The sequence below is a fragment of the Poecilia reticulata genome, chromosome 17 (assembly GCF_904066995.2).
Source record: "Poecilia reticulata chromosome 17, P_reticulata-male-v2, whole genome shotgun sequence".
NCBI classification, from domain to species: Eukaryota; Metazoa; Chordata; class Actinopteri; order Cyprinodontiformes; family Poeciliidae; genus Poecilia; species Poecilia reticulata.
Window position 1 is genome coordinate 10166277 of NC_088846.1, and position 18306 is coordinate 10184582.

The 18306-nt window shown below is 36.9% G+C and overlaps 1 protein-coding gene across 5 annotated transcripts in view; it reads right to left on the reverse strand.

Moving 5' to 3' along the window:
- Positions 1-18306, reverse strand: part of astn1 (astrotactin 1) — a 357456-nt gene that overhangs the window by 154165 nt on the left and 184985 nt on the right. For all 5 annotated transcript variants that reach the window (XM_081598137.1, XM_081598141.1, XM_081598140.1 and 2 more), the window contains 2 exons: positions 10550-10654; positions 2428-2616 (listed from right to left, as the gene is read on the reverse strand). In XM_081598137.1, the coding sequence (XP_081454263.1) occupies positions 2428-2616; positions 10550-10654 (294 nt within the window). The remainder of the gene's footprint in view (positions 1-2427; positions 2617-10549; positions 10655-18306) is intronic.

Sequence of the window (18306 nt, forward strand, 5' to 3'; positions counted from 1 at the left end):
GAAGATCAGCCTGGCTTCCCCCTGAATATGGAGGCAGGAAGCTGCAGTCAGGCACATCTTGTATTTGGAGCAAAGGCTGGGGACATGGATCATCAAACTCTCCTGTGAGCTCATTACTCCCTGCAAAAGGGCAAGATATTTCCAAGATGCCGAGAAGAGATTAAGAAAGATGACTCTGATTTCAAGTTTTTGCCAATGGAATCAATTTTGTTTTCCTCAAAACAGACGGTTCTGAGCCAAGCTGAAACACTTATCCACTTTGATTAAGCCACTTCACATCTTCACAGCTCAGTGTAATCGCTATGCTACCATTTGACAGGACAGAGGGGGATTCTTGACAGATTTCTGCCAAAATCTTAGACGAGCAGACGCGCAGTATCGCATGGACAAAATCCGATGTTTTATGTTCTAACATTTGACCGACTAAATACAAAAGAATAAAAACAAATTATTTTTTGTTTATTCCTTTTTTAAAACCTGTTTCAGTTAGCAGGGCGAGAGCGTCTACTTTTAACCTACCTCAATTCGAAAGGCATTGATTCTCTAAAGAAAACAGCCTTGTAAATAAATTGCTAGAAACCAAAGAGTGCATGTTTTTCAGCTTGTGTTTTCTCCTTCACCCACACGTCACAATTCAAATGTCCTAGACAAGTACATTCTATTCAAAACCCACATTTAAATGTACTCCTTTTATTTTGAAGGAAACTGTGGCCGTTCCTCTGTTTGGGTAGCGACTTCAGCACCTTTGTGTGTCACAATTTTGGTTTGTGCTACAGAGGGATTTACAAAGAATGTTTCAACAATGCTTCAACTTCTGTCTAACCGCTGCACAATGTCATAACTGTAAGATAGGCAGGCACATTATTAATCCTGTAAATGACCTTCTGATATGCTATATTTGTTATTTCCAGTTCTGAATTCACACTTTGACGCCAGTAATTATTTAGCCTGGTGTATTGAGCCTCCCTTAGGCGATAGTGTTGTATATGTCAAAAGGAGAATTGAACATGATTATTTTTAATCCAATGTCCAATCATTAATTCTATCATTAATCCCATCATTAATGGTGCTAATCTGTTCATAAGAGTATTAATTCCTCAAGTCAAAAGTAAAGTGTCTCCGTTTGTGTAGAACAGACGGCTTGTTGGCAGAGATTACATCTCCTTCTTTTGACAAATGTTTTTTTTTTTTTTGGTTTCGTTTGGTTTTTTCACTTACAGTAAGATTTTATGAGGTTTAGTTGTCAGTATTGTATGTCCAACCTTATTGTTCAACTGAAATGACAAGTTATGACAAGATAATGAGACTCTGTCCAACACAGTTTAGGAACATTTAAGGTTCTTTGAGAATGATAGAGAGAAAACTAAAGTTATATATAACTGAGAAGGGAACTGTACATTTTCTTTTTTTCACAATCAGTATGATTATTATTTTTAAACGAGGTTATTAGAATGGGTCGACTTACTCAAGTGTTATTGTGAGCAGTTGAAGATAAGTAGGTAGTTACATAAAGACTCTTTTTAGACAGAGAAAGCTAGAGGAGCAAAAGTGATACAGGTCAAATTTATACAGCAAGAAATATGCTGAAATCAATGAGGTTAAAATGGCTACAACTGTCTCTGCTCATAAGTGAGTTAGTGTTAAAAAAAAACCCTCAAAAGAACAACAACCAACAGAAGTATACATCATATGGCTGACATGTCCTCACAATACAAGGAAAGCTGTGACATCGATTCTTTGATTGCTTGATTGGGGAAAACTTCAAACCCTTTAGCGCCCTTTAGTTTGGCTTCTTCAGCTGTAATAATGCAGAATTTACCTCAAAGCAACACTGATCAATGACCACGTTGTGACATGGCTGTTGTGTGTCGCAAACTGTATCTAGAGTAGACAGCACGCCACAAAAACATGTTTTGATCATGTCAGATAAAAGAAGTGCTGACAGGCATGGAGCTGTCGCCTACTGAACGTAGATAAATCGTTACGTTAAACGAGACACAGTTAACAGAACTTCAAGCATTACAGTAGACAAGAAACGTGGAATCTGATCATTAAAGATACGTTGTGAGCTTGGCTACGAAGAGTGATCAAAACAATAGGGTTTTTTATCTTTGCTTTGTCTTTTTAATCTAAAATAGTTGATGTATAAAAAAAGTAAGTAGTAAAAGTTTTCTGTCATTCAGAAAAGTTGTTCAGTCACACATACAGTGAATATCGAAAGCGTTCTAGATGTAATATGGTAGCGAAAACCTCAATTTCACAAAGAAGCCAAGAGTTTTCAGCAGGTGTAGGATAGTTTCGGATATTTTCAGAAGAATCATGCAATATGCATGATCAACTCCTCTTTTAATCACAAAACAGAAGCTCAGCACTAGATTTTCTATTCCTTTTAAATCACACATACCAACACAAACTTCATTGTCCTACCTTTGCTGATGTCCTGGTACTCCAGCCACAGCTGTCTCTGGACTTGTTTGTTGGGGTACCAGATGGTGCAGGACTCCTGGAAGCCATAAACGGCCTCCTGCACGTAGTGGTTCCCAAACTCCCTCAGGATGGAGACAAAGTCGTTCCGCTGCGTCGCCCCGTCTAGAGAATGGATGGCAGAGCTGAAAGCTGGAAGGATGGAAAGCAGATGTTCAGCAGAGGTTAATATAGTTGCATTTATAGTTGGTTTGTACTTATTGGAAATCTAGAACCAGGTCAGATTTTGTATTTTGAAATACTGATTAGAATTTCTAAATCATTTTTTTTAAATAATAGTAAATATCACAGGCTAAATAATGAACAACTTCAATAGGATACAGTAAAACACAAAAATATGAAATGAAATATCTTGACACAGATAGTTGCCAACTATCTCGCCAAATATCTGTGCCAGATAGTTGTGGGACATAAATATTTCGCACAATGAAACATTTCCACCAAGGTTGGATGCAAAAGCCTCTGGGCTTTGGGCCTAAACAGTCAAGTAGTAAGAAAAAAAGTCACTTGTCCTGATTGAGAAAATTTATTGCAGCTAAATTAACAGTAACTTACATCATTCTGACTTGCTATGATAAAGCTAACAGAGCTATGACATCGGCATTTAGGTCATCGAGGAGCTAATCTCTGATGGTATCGCCTACTTGAAGAACACCACTAAGACCATAAAACAGATCTATCAAAGACTGCACTTGAACCAACATACCCATCTATCAGCTGAGACTGTGACACAACAGCTGCAAATGACAAACAGCGGAGCCCTGCAGTGGACAGTGAGGGAACCTAAGGAGGTCACTGGCGTTTCTCTGCACTCTGTCCAGGATTTGTTTCAGAGCCACAGCAGGAGGACCAGGGCACTGAACATTGTCAGATATTTCTCACAACCTCTATGTTAACCTTTGACATTCGGTTCAACTTTTCATGCCATCATGAGATAGTAGTGCAGCATGAAAAGCAGAAGCAAACTGCTCCGCAGCCTTGTACCAAAAGCTGTTCAAATACTCTATGTACTTTTCTGCATCTATTTCATTTGCTGGATTTATGTTGTGTTTTTACCTACTTGTGTTTTATCTTTTAAAGGCTTTTTTTAATTAATTTTTTTTATGCAATGCGATGGACCGGCGACATGTCCAGGGTCTGCCCTGCCTGTCGCCCAATGACCGATGGAGATGGACACCATGACCTTGCCAGGATATGTCGATATGGACATCTTGCATGTTATTGTTTACAGCTGCAAATTTTGCACATGTGCACAACACTGGAGGGCAAAAAGACTATTCTTTTACATACTAACCATAGCTGAGTAGCTGCTGTAGAACAATTTGAACTAAATGAAACCTGGAGATGTGGGCATTATTAATTTAGCGCAGTGCACCAGAGCAAAAGGAAAATAACGCAGATTGAAGAACAACAATGAAGAACAACTCAAAACCACCGTTTCCTCGTTATAGCAACTGACAACATCCAGCACCAAAAAATACTCATTTAACACACAGAGGAAAAACAGAACACCACAACTTTTACATTTTTTTAATGCCAAGTACGTTTTAATGTATTCTTTTGATGTCATTAGAGGAGAGCTGAATTTTCCCATTTAATCCAGTTTGTCTCAGTTCAGCAACTGCAGAGAGGTATTTATTATCAGAGCGGTGATGTGGAAGCTGATGTCAGGTGTTTGACACCGAGCGTCTTACATGGATTTAAGTGGACATCTGAGTCATCTGCTTACTATTCATGAACTCTTTCAACCAAAGAGTGAGGATTATCCGCACTGTCCACTCATGGATATGGGCAGGCTTGGGTTCACATTTAGAAGAAGATGGAAAAATAAGTAAAATGTCATACATTTAAATCTGTTCAAAGCCGAAGCCGTTTCAGAAGCACTCTGTGTATCACAACCTGGTTTTGGAACATGTATCCAAATCTAAAGAAAAAATCTATCTATATATATATTCCATTCAATCTCACACAAAATATAATCAAATGATATAACTCTGGTTCAATGCAAGTTCAGCTTTTTTTTATTTAGCTGTAGAATAATCAAGTTTTTAACAGGATACAGGAAATTTAATTTGTGGCAAGATTTGTTTTTGCACTTGAGTCTTATTGCTCTTCTGTATTAGTTATTTCCTGGGCTACAGCTAATAGCTAATAGCCATAAATAGGCCACAGTCTATTTTAGGACAGGTGTTGGATTAACTTTTAATGACCCTTATGAATACTGAGGGTTCCGATATAAACACTTTGCAAACTGTAATTTAAAATCTAATATGTTTTTTGAAAGAATAACACAAACTGAACACACAATATCCACAATAAATTCTGAGCAGCTGAAAAGAACAACTTTAATTGTACATCTTAAGTTAAAGCAACATTTGTCAACTTCATAATCAACAGCTTCAGTTTCTCAAATTTAGTTTGCCTTTATCCGAGTCAGGCATCCAAATGACTAAAAGACATTTTTGAAGCTAAAAGATAAACGTAATTTTGTTTTCCATGAAAAATGTTAGACACTTTAATTTGTTCTTATAAAATTAGATATAGCTTACAGATGGATGTTGAATATGTTGATTCCAAAAACCTCTTTTGAAGGAAAATAAAAATAAGTTTGTTTTTTTTAAAACTTAGTTAAAAAATTAGATGACAATATTCATGCATTTCAGATTTTTATTATTATTATAGCAAACTATTTTATCTGAACTTTTATAGTGCAAGTATGAAAGTTGATGTGAAGGCCTCTAAAAGTACAAGTGTTTATTCTTCAGCCTTATAAAACTCAGGATCTTCTTTTCCTCGGCTGACAGTCTTTAAGGCTCTTCTTCCTCATCACCTTCCTCCACAGTTGGACCTGTCCTCCCTCCAACACACTTCTCTCCACTTCAGTCCTCATCGCTCAGCAGTTCCAAGCTTTAAACGCCTTCATTGCCCCATATCTATTGTATCAATACATCTTTTAAAAATGTCTCTAATCTCCTGGGAGTGCCTTGCATGTGGGTCAGAAAACTAACAAAAAATATGACATAAAAAGAAATGATATTTTCTAATGCAGATGAGCCCTGTTTGGAAAAAAAACAAACTTATATAGTCGAATGAGATACCGACTCATCAACTTGAAAGTCTATATCAGGTGCTAAGAGTTATCAAAATATTTGAGTTCCATTATGAATATGGATGTGGTTGATAAGCATTGACTAGTGAGTCATGTCATTATGTACAAGTGCTTTAAAAAGTAACATCTTTTTAACTGCTAAAATCGTCTGTGGTACCATTTCTCTGTTTTACACAAATGCTTTTACTGATATGGATACAAAAGAGACAGAGTGTTAGAAGATTATTTTGGTTGTGAATCACACAATGTTTCCACTCCCCCACCAGTGACTGCACTCTGCTGGACAACTGAATAAAAGACTTCAAGCGGTTTATTCCTGCTTAAAGGAAAGAGAAATGCATATGATTTTGAATATTTCTGGGCTAAAAATTAAAGTTGCACCACAGATCAATCTTCTAACAGCAACTGGCAAACTACAAGCAGCACATATGTTAAGCTCTACCCAAGCAGATAGCCCGACTAATTAAACAGCAAACTTAAGCCTCTTATATGCTCCGTGTTGCTCTCTAGAGAACAGAATGGCAAACTAAGGATGACATTCTGAGCAGTGAAGACAGTAAGCACTAATTCTGCATAAGTTCAGAACAATATGGAATATAAAGGGTCAACAAAACATTCTAATTTTAACATTACTTCAGAAATAGTAAAAATATTTCATGTTTTTGCCACTTCAAATGAAAACATATAAATCTTATCCTTGTTTTTGTCTTAATATGTTTCAAAAATTATACCAGCGTAAAACAGTCTTGTTTTTCATACCACAAAAATCTACCCATACATGCATCAGGGCTAGAAACTACATTCTGACTTCTTCCTATAAAATCCCAAACTATTTCTTCCACAAACACGAATTGAAAACCATAACAATCTTCATCATAGTCATTCCTAAACACTAGTTGGTTTAACCATGCCCGCTGAAAACAGGATATCACATCTTCTTTGACTCGCTTTAATCACGTCAGGTTGAAACCGTGACGACAGTTTGAGGTCATGTAATCCTGACCTTACAGAATCCTAACCTTTCTAATCTCCCCCCACCAAACTGGACAATGGTGTAGCTCAGTGTCTCCTAACTCTGGGGCACCAGGGTTAGGAAAAGTGCCCTGCCTGTTTTGGATGTTTGACTCCTTTGGCACACTTTGCTACAGTTCTGGAAAAGCCTGTTAATCTTCCGTCAATAGAAACCCTGCATATTTTACCAGGTAAAATATGCAGGGAAATGTACCTTCAGGACCAGGGTTGGGGAAAAACAAAACTAAACTAAACAAAAAAACAGGTTCAGCTACCAGACATACTGCCCAATATTGGAACTAGTGTATATTGTAGAAACAAAATGAGTAAAACAAATTGAAAAGAGTTTGAAAATGAGAGCAAAAGCACTGTAAAGAACGGACTGATTTAGTTTGAATGTATATGAACTAATTGCAAAAATAACTAATCAAGAAACGTGTGTTTTCACAAGCTAAGAGCGTGCCATTATCTGATTAGAGACGAGTGAACTCAACGAGCGGGGAGGAACAAGGACATAAAAGGCTTGCAAAGATATGTTTCAAATGCTACATTGATCAGACTATAACAGAACGTCCATATGCTCGGCGAAATTCTTGCTCAGCAAATATTGGAAAGCAAAACTGCACTAGCAGTTTATCATTCTGATTTTCAGGGGAAGCAGTATTAATATCTCACAGCTCACGCTTCACTCGCCCTAACTTCTCCTCCGAAATTAAATTAGGAGACTGCTGAAGTGAGAGACAGAGAGCATAGTGCGGATGAGAGATGGGGGCTTTGCTATCAGATGTAAAAATCAGTAGGCTCGCCCCTCCAGTGCCTGTTGAAATATGATGAGCTAAAGTGGGAAATGGGACTTAAAAGAGGAAGAAAGGATGGAGGCTTTTGAGTCGCTTCTGAGGGAGGAGAAAATAGGAAGTGTGTCCTCAGCCAGACATCACAGACACTTTCAAACCAGAGCAACACCACTGGAAATGCATTAGAGGTGTCATGGCTGTATTTATAGAGGAGTGGCTGCACTCATCAGGTGAGAAACTATTTATGAGGGATTTCAGAAAAAATACATTAAAGACGTGGAAAAAATTAGGATTATTGGAAGACATTTACAGTCAGTCTGAATGCAATATTTCAGAAGATTGCGCTTCACCCTTTGAGAACCACTCGCAAAAAGTCGTAATTTTTTTCTTCATGAAACAAGTTTAGCAGTAAGAGACGTGTAAGACAATTGTCATCCCTGACATTTCAGCTGCTAAAAGAGCTTACTAAACTACTTTACTAAATCCCAGTCATGGTGACCATCTTCACTGACAGGATGCTTCAATCTTACAGAGAAAAAGCTTTAAAATACATGGCAGGTGATCAGATGCAGTGAAAAAACAAAAGAATGATAATGAACATGCAACTATTTATAGCTACACGCCATTCAAGTCAACAATCTGTTTCCATTTTAACATGCAATAATATAGAGTATTTTTCTTTTCTTACCAACTTTAGGTTGTTTTTCTAGTTTTATTTAGATATACTTTCTCCTACAAGAACACTATTATTTTTATAGTTGTACTTTTTTTTCCACAGATGCCATGAAATTAACTGCGTCCCTATATACTGTTTATACTGTTTGGTGAGACATTTCAGAGAATCTGTGTAGTGATTTTCTGTAGTTTTGTGGAAAGCTCCACAAAAACAAACAAAAAAAAAAAAACAGTTAACTGCCAAGTCACTGAGCCCCTCCTCGAATTTGTGAAATAAAAAAATTGAGTCAAAGTTCATTCTTTTCCCACTACATTTCTGCCTTGAGAGTGTGGTTGTGGTAGGGTGGTGTTACACTGTTGTGCTGCTACGTCTCTAATGAGCGAGGTAGTCTCAGCACCATGTCAACTCACATCTGAGACGAATATTTGACGTACACGCTCTCCACTTCTAAGAGCTCACTGGACGAGCATCGCTGAAGTGCTTTAAGAAACAACTAATCAGCCGAGGATAGTTTAAGATTTAAAATAGAAACTTAACGAGGTGTGATCTGCTGTGTGCTGTGATATGTGATGTGCTTATCTGTGAAATGCATCGACTACTACAAATCTTTGGTTCTCTGATGCCAGGTGGATTTTTAAAAGCTCTCATAGATGCAGGATGTCACCAGGTTGACTTGTTTTCAATGAATGAACGGCCACTGAGAGCACGTCTTCTGTTTTGTGAAAGAGGCTTTTGACATGAAACATGAAAATACCGATGACTATACTGCGTTTATTTAAAAGAAGAGTTCATCTAAGGAAACGGCTGAACCTACACAAACGTAAATCCGGAACAAAACCACACCGATTGTTTGTGCTTTTCTTTATAGAGAGACACGCTGCATATCAAAGCAGCAGGGAAGTGCAGAGGGAAACTTGAATAAAGAAGATAAACTTCAGTGTTCAGTGGAAAATCGCTTTAATGCCAGTAATGACAACTGATCTGGGAAAAAAAAAAGTCTTTAAGGATGAATTTATTTTTGACACAGGAGATGGCAAGTCCCATCCCACTTTAATCATCACTCATCCCACTCTGACACTTCCACAGCTCCCCTCTATTATACAGTGTATAAAGCCGTTTGAAGCACCCATTTCCCCAGGCACAGCCTGTTGTGTGTTTCTATTTCCTTTTCTTGCAAGGCAATAACCTTACTTTTAAACTTTAGCACCCCATTACCAAGCCCCGGGTTCAGCGCATCATAAAAAGCACCTTTATTTTTTTATGTGAATCTTTGCTATTCAGAGCAGGCTTCCTCAGAGAAAGAACATGTTTATGTAGTTTAATTTTCATTTTGGTTAGACACATTACTCTTTTGCCTCTAGACAAGTCAGATATTAAAAGGTATTAGGACTTATTACACAGTCAGGTAAGGAGCTGCAATTGTGGCTGCAAGAGTAAACAGATAATGTGCTTGCAGCTTCATGTCCCTCTTGTTTGAATGTGCTCCGTGAGCATATTGTGGTTTTCTTTTACACTGACGCATACAAGCATTTTTTATTTATTTTTTTTTTACATACATTTACCCGCAGCATGTTTCCACAATAACTGTGATGAGTGATTTCACAGCTACATTGAATATTTGTAAGGCTAAGAAATGTTTGAATGTGAAGCCTTTTTCTTGTAAACTGTGACCACGTATTTTATCGCTGTGTATTATAATTACGTTGCTCAGAACAGGTAATGTAATAGTTTGCTGGACCTACATTTAGATCTCAAGAGTTTATGTGCATTTTTTTTTTACTTTAACTGTGAATAATTCTTTTTAAAAACAGCCAGAAAATGCCATGTATGATCAAAAGAAAGTGGTGTACGATTTCCATCATCAAAATGAAAAATAAAAGAGCCAAGCTTTTGTGTTAAGAGGCTAACCTTGACATGGCTTTATAATTATGATGTGTTCAATAATATATGACTGTGTTTGTCTTTGTGCAGACTGAAGAACGTTTTCCTTTAACATAAAAGTACAGTAACACTTATGTTATTTCTTCCATCTCATTCTGCCTTTAAATGTATTATGATATTTAGATGCTATAAATAAACAACACTCTATCACCGCCTTTTGGTCCATTTTATACTGCAGCACATGCAATTTGATCTCCAGCTAAAATCAATGGCAAGATTTTAATTTAAATCAATACAATCAAAATGGCACAGTAGCAACCCAATGTAATGATTCTTAATATCATGCTGCAATATCCAAATGATCTGTCTATACCAACAGAGTTCCTCACCTCGGCATGTCAAACGCATGCTACATAATTATACACAATTACATGGCGTGCAAACCAACTGAAGACACTCGTAAATTGTAAACAGAGCATTGCAGCTACATAATTCATGGATGAAACAGAACTTAATGTTACATAAAATGTTATTTTGTCAATCTCAGAACGCTCACATACACGGCATAACAACAAACAGAACTGAGTGATCTACCTTGAGACAGGACCCACTGGTTGAGTTTGACATGGTACAACACAGAGCGCAGACTCCAATGCTGGACAAGGGGATAGCCAGACACCTCACTGTAGTTCACCATACCTGTAGGTTTGAAAAAAAAAAAAAAAGCAACAAACAAACGTTAACATGGATACAGTTCCCTCAGAGCCATACTGTTGCAGGCTTTAAGGTGGTGTTCTTCCCCATGAGTAAATTCAGCCGGGGGGGGAATAAATAAAAATCTCCAAACCTCCAGCTGAGTATTAATGTTTTATTTTCTGCTTGGTAGTAGTGGTGGAGGTTGCAAGCTTCAGTGTTAGATCAAAGGTTGGACACACATTTCATGTTTACTTTACAAGATGACATGAGACATAACTTAGAGTTGGATCAAAGGGGGAATGTTATCAGGAGTTTAACTCGAGAAACAAAAATTTATGAGATTATAGTAAAATCTATTGAGAAATAAAGATGCAGACGGCTGATTAGACGCAATGTTGTAATGTTAGATGTAAATGAAAGTGTATAAATGCATTTAAATTGCACTCGCATAAACTGCCTCGCAAAAGCAGTCGTACCCTTTGAGTTTTTTTTCCCAATTTTGTCAAGTTAGAACCATCAACTTCAATTTTATTGGGATTTTATTTAATGTAAATAAGTAAAATCCCTGTCCATTTGCTTAATGACTGACCAGATTCCTTGTTGCAGTGCTTTGCACATAGCTCAAAATTTTTCAACTTTGTCTTCACCTGATCCCATACTTTCTGCCACGTCTGTCCCTGTGGCTTGTGGTAATATGCAAAATGGACTTCTCATAACTTTTTTTCAACAGTGACTTTCTTCTTGCCAATCTTCTGTAAAATCTGTGCTTACCTAATCGTTTTTTGTCAACAGCTTCTCACCCCTGAGCTACAGCTCCTGTGTTACCATGGTTCTCTTGGCTGAAAGCTCTGTAAGTTTATCTAGAAAGCCACATGTTTGTAGTGTAAAAAACAAAAAAAAAGTGTAAAAATAGCGCAGCAGTGTGTGAGGCATTTCTTGCCTTTATTATTCCACAAATAATCTGGCTTTTAAATTTTTTTCTTACTTCACCGGAGGAGCTTCATTAAATCCCATTTGGGTTTTGGTTTTCAATTCATTGTTTTTTTTTTAATCTTTTGTGTTATTGTTTTTGTAGCGTCCCCACTAAGAGAAAAGTCTAAAAAGTCTAAAACTGACATTGCATTACCCGGTCTGAATAAAAAAGCAGACGGCAAAAATTAATGATCCATAATCATGTGGAGGAGTTGGCAGCGTAAGAAGCTGCTGCACATAACTCTCTGATGAGATGGTAAAGACCAAAAACAAAGCAAAACGAGCAAAAGCAGAGATATATTCTCCTGCAAGCTACGTGCGTTTTAAAGAGCGAGCTGCAGTCTTTTTTGATGCGTCGTTTCAAATTAAAATTTTACATGATCCGGAACAAAACAAAAATATATCATTTTTAGGTCATTGTCGACAAAATTTAATTATAATACAAAGACATACTTTTACAAAGAGAGCTACTACGCTTCCTTTTAAATACGTTAGGACAAGTGTGTAGGCTACACAAAGTTCTGCACAATAATCAAAGATGCAGCAACAGTTTCCAACAAGAAAATACTTGTCTTTTCCAGCAGCCATTGTACAAGCGCATGCAGTCATAAAACCAACTGGCCAACTGATTGTCACGTCATCATAAGTCAACTTTTGGTGTTGAAACCAGACACCAAAAACCATTAACCCATTGCCAGAAAATGGCTGGATGGCTTTCCTAGAATCAGTACAGACCCAAATCAATCAAGTGCAAAAATGGGCCAAAAAGTGAATTTTGGATCATAGTCCCCCTTAGCTTTAGTAAATAGATCAGGACATATATATATATATATATATATATATATATATATATATATATATATATATATATATATATATATATATATATATATATATATATATATATAAAAGCTTATTTAAATATTTTAAAGTGCTCACTGTATTGTTGGTTACTAAATTTACAAAGACTAAAAACACCTCACAACACTCGGAAATAGTGTTATCTTATGCTTCATGTTGCCTTTACGCTGTTTTTACAGCCCTGTATATTATCTGTATTGATTTGGTCTTATTTGACAATATTTTCCCTGCTGAAATCAATAACACCTACCTCGTCAGTGCAAAGAAGTCACCCATGTATAAATGTTTTTTCATTTTGAAGCACTGCTCATTCTTCAAGTATTATACACGCTTTGTGCCACTTTGACCAACGACCTTATAAAATCAAAGTCAACGGCGTATGAAACGCATCCCGCGATGCCACACAGCAGAAATAGCAGCAGAAGGGAACCAAGAGTGTTTGATGACAAAAAATTCTAATTAAGTACGTAGAACACAGACCCTTACCAAACATTAAGAGTAGTTATTTTAAAATATCAAACTTGTGGAGAAAAAAAACAATAAAAATAAATTCAATGCAACATTTATTGTATGGCTTAGCGGATAATGATGCTGTCAGCTGCAGGAACAGGCCCTTAACATCACTTTTATCAAACCATAAGCACAGCAGCAAAGTATAAATCATGTAGTCTCCCATGGCAACTGACAGCCGTGTCATGCTGCAGCGGTGGGATTACGGCCATATATCACTCTGACTGCCCCCACCGTGTTCACAACCACATCCAGAAGGGATCTGAATGATGCTGGTGGTGGAGACAGCCGTCCTCCAACCACAGAAACGGAAGAAGGGAAGGGGAAAATAGATGAAAGGAAGCAAAAGATAAGAACTTTGTGTGTATGTGCATTTTAGAGATTTTCTTTTTCTTTTTTTTTTCTGGGTGTGTGTGAGTGAGATAAATCGATGTGTGAGGCATACTGAAAAGCAGAGCTTTAAAGGTACATGGGCCATGTGAAAAAGTGAGAGAGGAACGAATGATGATGAATAAAGAAAGGAAGATGTCTGCCATTTGCAGTGATGGGTGGTGGTTTGTGTGCGTGTCACAAAAATGAAGATGCATCAGTTGCCGGCAGAATGAGAAAGGAAGTCTTAATGTTTATTTTTTGGGAAATTAAATTTGGTGCATAAATGACCAGAAAGATGAAAAAGTTAATATGATAAATTGAAGTATTGCAGCTGTGATTGTTCAGTTGTTCCCAACCTTGCATTGCCTCAACAAGGTTTAAAGTTCAAATCTTACCCTGGGGTAATTCTGCATCGAGTGGGTTCTCTGTGGAAACTAATTTCCTCCCACAGTCCAAAAATCTGCATCTTAGGTTAATTGGTCTTTTTAATTTCCCTTTAGGTGTAAATGCGTGCAACGGCTGCATTGTCTTACGATAGATACGAGACCCACTCGTTATGGACATGATGGTATGGATGACGGTAAGATAAAATTCATCCATTAATAAAAAGGAAAATACATTTAAAAGATCCTTATCCCAGAGGGAAAATGTATACATTTTACTGCAGGTGCTAAATATCTGCAAGTCACAACTTATGTGTCTATTTCTGTAAGGGCCATTAAGTAGCTCCTCCAATCTTGTTTAGAGGCGTTATGTATTTAATATAATCCATATTTATATAGTCATCCAAATCAAAGCCAGAGCAAATAGCTTCATATTATAAAAAGGATGCAAGTTGTTTGAGTTATGAAGATCAGAGAAAGTTCTCTCCCCTGAAAGCCGCTTGTAATTTTGGCAGAGAAAGAGAAAAAAAAAAAATCAGCAACATGCTTTGTTTATGATTTTCTTACCTTTTTTCCCCTGCAACTATCAGTAAAATTTGTAGATTGTAAAATATTTTATGCTCTCTATATGGCTATAGTTTTTGCAGATTTCAGGTCCCTTACGAAAATGAAGGAATCCTTTTGGGAGAATACATTGGGGAGGTCATGCTTCTTAAAAGTGTTGGACTGTTATCAAAGATTTGCATGTAAAAAAAAAAGTCAAATGTGTCCAAGTTCATGTTTTTTTCTTTCAAAATTGCATTAAAGCTAAATAAATAATAATAATAAAAACAATGACAATAAATGTGTCCTGTACCCAAAAGGCTCAGACAAACATTGTCTTATTTGGTAATAACTCACTAATTTTAATTTTATTTATTACCTACATGTGAAAGAACCCACATTTAAAAACATAACTAGATATTTAGAGAATAATACAATTAATGGTTTACTTTATGGCCTATATTTAAAGACATCTGTGTCGTGGTGCATTTTTATTTTTGGATTTTGAGCAATTGAATCATTTTTAACAAAATAGAAAAAATAAAAAGGCTTTAGTGAGCCTTGTTAATTTTGGAGAACTGCGGACATTGTTTAAAAGTATTTAATTAAAAAAGTTGTAAAATCAAATTTTATATCCCTAATACATCAACTGTGATGGAGATTTTAATGTTGAACTTCTTATGAGCTCGAGTTTGAACTGCATGACTAAAAGAACCTCATTAGGACAAAAACCTGATATGTAACCATTCAAGAAATGATTGACTCCTGGGGACAAGCTTATAATTACAGGACCAGTTATTAGCACGAACCTCAGAAAGAGTGTGTAATTATCTCAGACGCTTATGTAAAGGTTTAGATTACCGTTCTAAGTCAAATGAAAGTTGGACAAATTCTGTTAACACTGCAGCCGGATCTGGTGCGGTTCTCCCTGGAGGACACGCACGTCCTAACGGACACAAACTAGACATGAACATATACGGGGAGAGCGCAACGGTTTCTCCGTCAACACTGCTCTAAAAACGCAACGTTTGGCAGAGGCCTGACACCACCTATGAACTTGATGAATAAGGCTCTAAATGTGATGCTCCTGCATTGTCCTCACCTTCAGGTACATACATTTATCCCCTCTTATGGGAAATGGCTCCCCGGCCCGGTAGATCTATTCACCAGTGTACGGAAAGTGAAAGCACACCACTACATAAGCCTCGCCGTCCCCATCTCCGCCTCCTTTAGTGAAAACGAATAACAAGCCCCAAACACATACAGTAGCACAGCATATTCTTCTTCTTGCTGAAAGGCCTTGTCTCCCTTTTAGCCCTGGGGTACTCTGCTCTCATTGTCTGACAGAATGATTAATTTGACTGAACTTCACTTTGCAAACATCCCAAGTTCACTTTCTCTCCCTGTACAGCTGCTGGCCGAGCCTCAGACAGAAGCAGCGTTTTTTTAGGGCTGTGTCCTGTGTGACAACCGGTTCCTTTTGTAGGAACGCGAGGCGTAGAAGTGCCTCATCAGAACCGTGCAGAGAAAAAGATAAAAGGCAACAAATAAATAAGTATTGTTTGCTTTTAACCGGATAGAACAAATGTGGTCGTCGTACAACATCACCGTAGCAACACTTCAGCATCTTCTCTGTTTACGCGCTGCGACATTCCAGATGGAAATGTTTCGAGAGTGTCAGATATTTTTTTTAATTTTTTAGTTTCAAACAGTTTTGCACGATCACATTACTCTGTCAAGTTCCTTGACTTCTTGTGTAATTAAAGTAGAGTGAGTGTCAAACAGATCATTGCTTCTGGGCTTTTTCAACAGCTGGGGGACTGAATATGGCAATATGGGTCAAACATGCCATCAAAAACCAGCAAATACTTTAAACAACAAGATTAAGCTAAATTACATTTTACATGTTTTAATTTTCAAGGTTACTTTTTTTTTTTTTAAAGAAATTAAATGTAAACAATAAATGTAAAATGTAATTTATACAACAGTCTTATCTGTTACAAGTTAACTTATACCTTTTCACAGACTGTAAACATAGAAGGTAAATAAAATACGTAATATGATTTTCAGAATCTCTGTTTGAATAGTGCATAATTCTTGCTTCTACATTCTGTTTTTAACAAACTGTTGATAAACACACCAATCATCGTAATGCTGCTTATTCCTTTTAGTCATAAGAGTTGAGGGGGCTTCAGTGTTTAGCCTGTAGCTGCAAATGTGTCACGCTTCCTAGTTTAACAACATTTTGAAGTAGCAAAAACACCTCTGATAAAAATGTTCACCTTTGTGTAGCCAAAAGCTGAAAACGTGACATGTAGAGGCAAGCAAAGCAAATGCTACCGGTGACACGAACATATATGTCTGAAAAACAAATATTGATTAATATTACAGAAATAAATTTGTCCTCAGTTTTCTCCTGTGAATAACAGCTGGTATGTTATTTCTACTTTTCTCTTTGTATTTAAATTTTAAATATGAACATAGTATATTTATAATTGGCCAACAAAAACATTAGTAAAGTAAGATTACCAGCTGTGTGGTGAAGCGTTTTGGATCGAATGCGACATCTGGACGTTAGCTAGTATCTGTGACGTTTACGTTCAGCTCAATATTGTTTGATTAGTCGATTCATTCAGTTGGAAGCAGAAACAATTACTACTGATGAAAATGCGATTTTGCATTTTGGCTTCATCCACCTTTCCTCCTCCACTGTAGCTGTGTGAGAAGCCGTAAAGTTCCCAACGTCAAAGTTTAGCGGTAGCTGGGAGTCCTCCATTTTGTGCTGCGATTACTTGCGACCACTTCTTGGAACGTTGCATTGCACATTTAGTTACACACACACGCATACACACGCACGCACACACACACGCCCATACATTAGGCATGTGTTCAGGATTAAAACAATGCTGCATTTGTTTGGCATGTGCACGTACTAAGCCGTACTGGATGTTTTTTCTATGAAAATGATGTGCATCATTACAAGTTAAAGGATGTGTCCTTAAAAGTAAAGAGTGTTCAGCTCTCATGCATTTAATAAATTCATGAACTGCCACAGGAACTGCCACTGTTCAGAGCCAATCAATGTAATTGTAGCCAACTGGTTTTAGCAGTTGGCTAAAAAAAAAAAAGGCTAAAAAAAAAAAAAAAAAAAAAGGCTCTTCATAAAAAAGGGAGTGTGGTCAAGAAACTACTACGGCCTCAAATATCCCCGTTACAAAGGGGATTTTTCATTATTTACGGAAATAATTTCCTTAGAGGTAGTTTATGGAAAATGAGTACACCGTAAATCTAAACAATGAGGAAGGCTGGCCTGAGCTTTATCCTCATATTGATGGGACAGAGTCGGTCTTTGCATGCATACAGTGTAGCAGTTACATAAATCAAAATAAATTCAAATCAATATTTTAGCTCTCTGAGAAGTAAGTCTGCTGGGAAGTGAATCCAGCCTTGAGGATCACAGCTCAGTTCTCAAGTAGAGTTTTTCCTGTTTGATCTTGCAGATGTCTGCTATTTGTTTTCATCTGAACCAAAATAGGATTAAGACAAAAATAAAAAAAAAACCCAGCAAGATGCGGGGAGGATGAGTTCCTTCAGTTGTTCGGCACATGTGAATCGTCACATATTTTAGCACTTTATCAATTTTTAGACTTTACTGTGCAATTAGAGAAAAGCCTCATTCTCAGCACTTCACCAGACTTATAAACCAACGCTGAATCTAATGAAACCTTGACATTTAATCGCTATTCATGGAGTTGCAGTTTAAAATAAAGCCTCTATTAGAAGCAAGAAGTCTCTCCGCTAACAAGGCTACCAGAAGGAAAACAACAATGATAGAAGAATTTGACTCAGTAATTCCTAAATGAAGATCAACAGTGATTGTAATAAACTTCGATAAATTTAGTCCGTCCTTTATTGGCCCAGGTTTGGAGACAATAATTACATTTTTAGAAGGTGGAAACATTTTTTGAATAATTACTTATGGAGATTTATGTTCCGTTTTATAATTATAAAAAA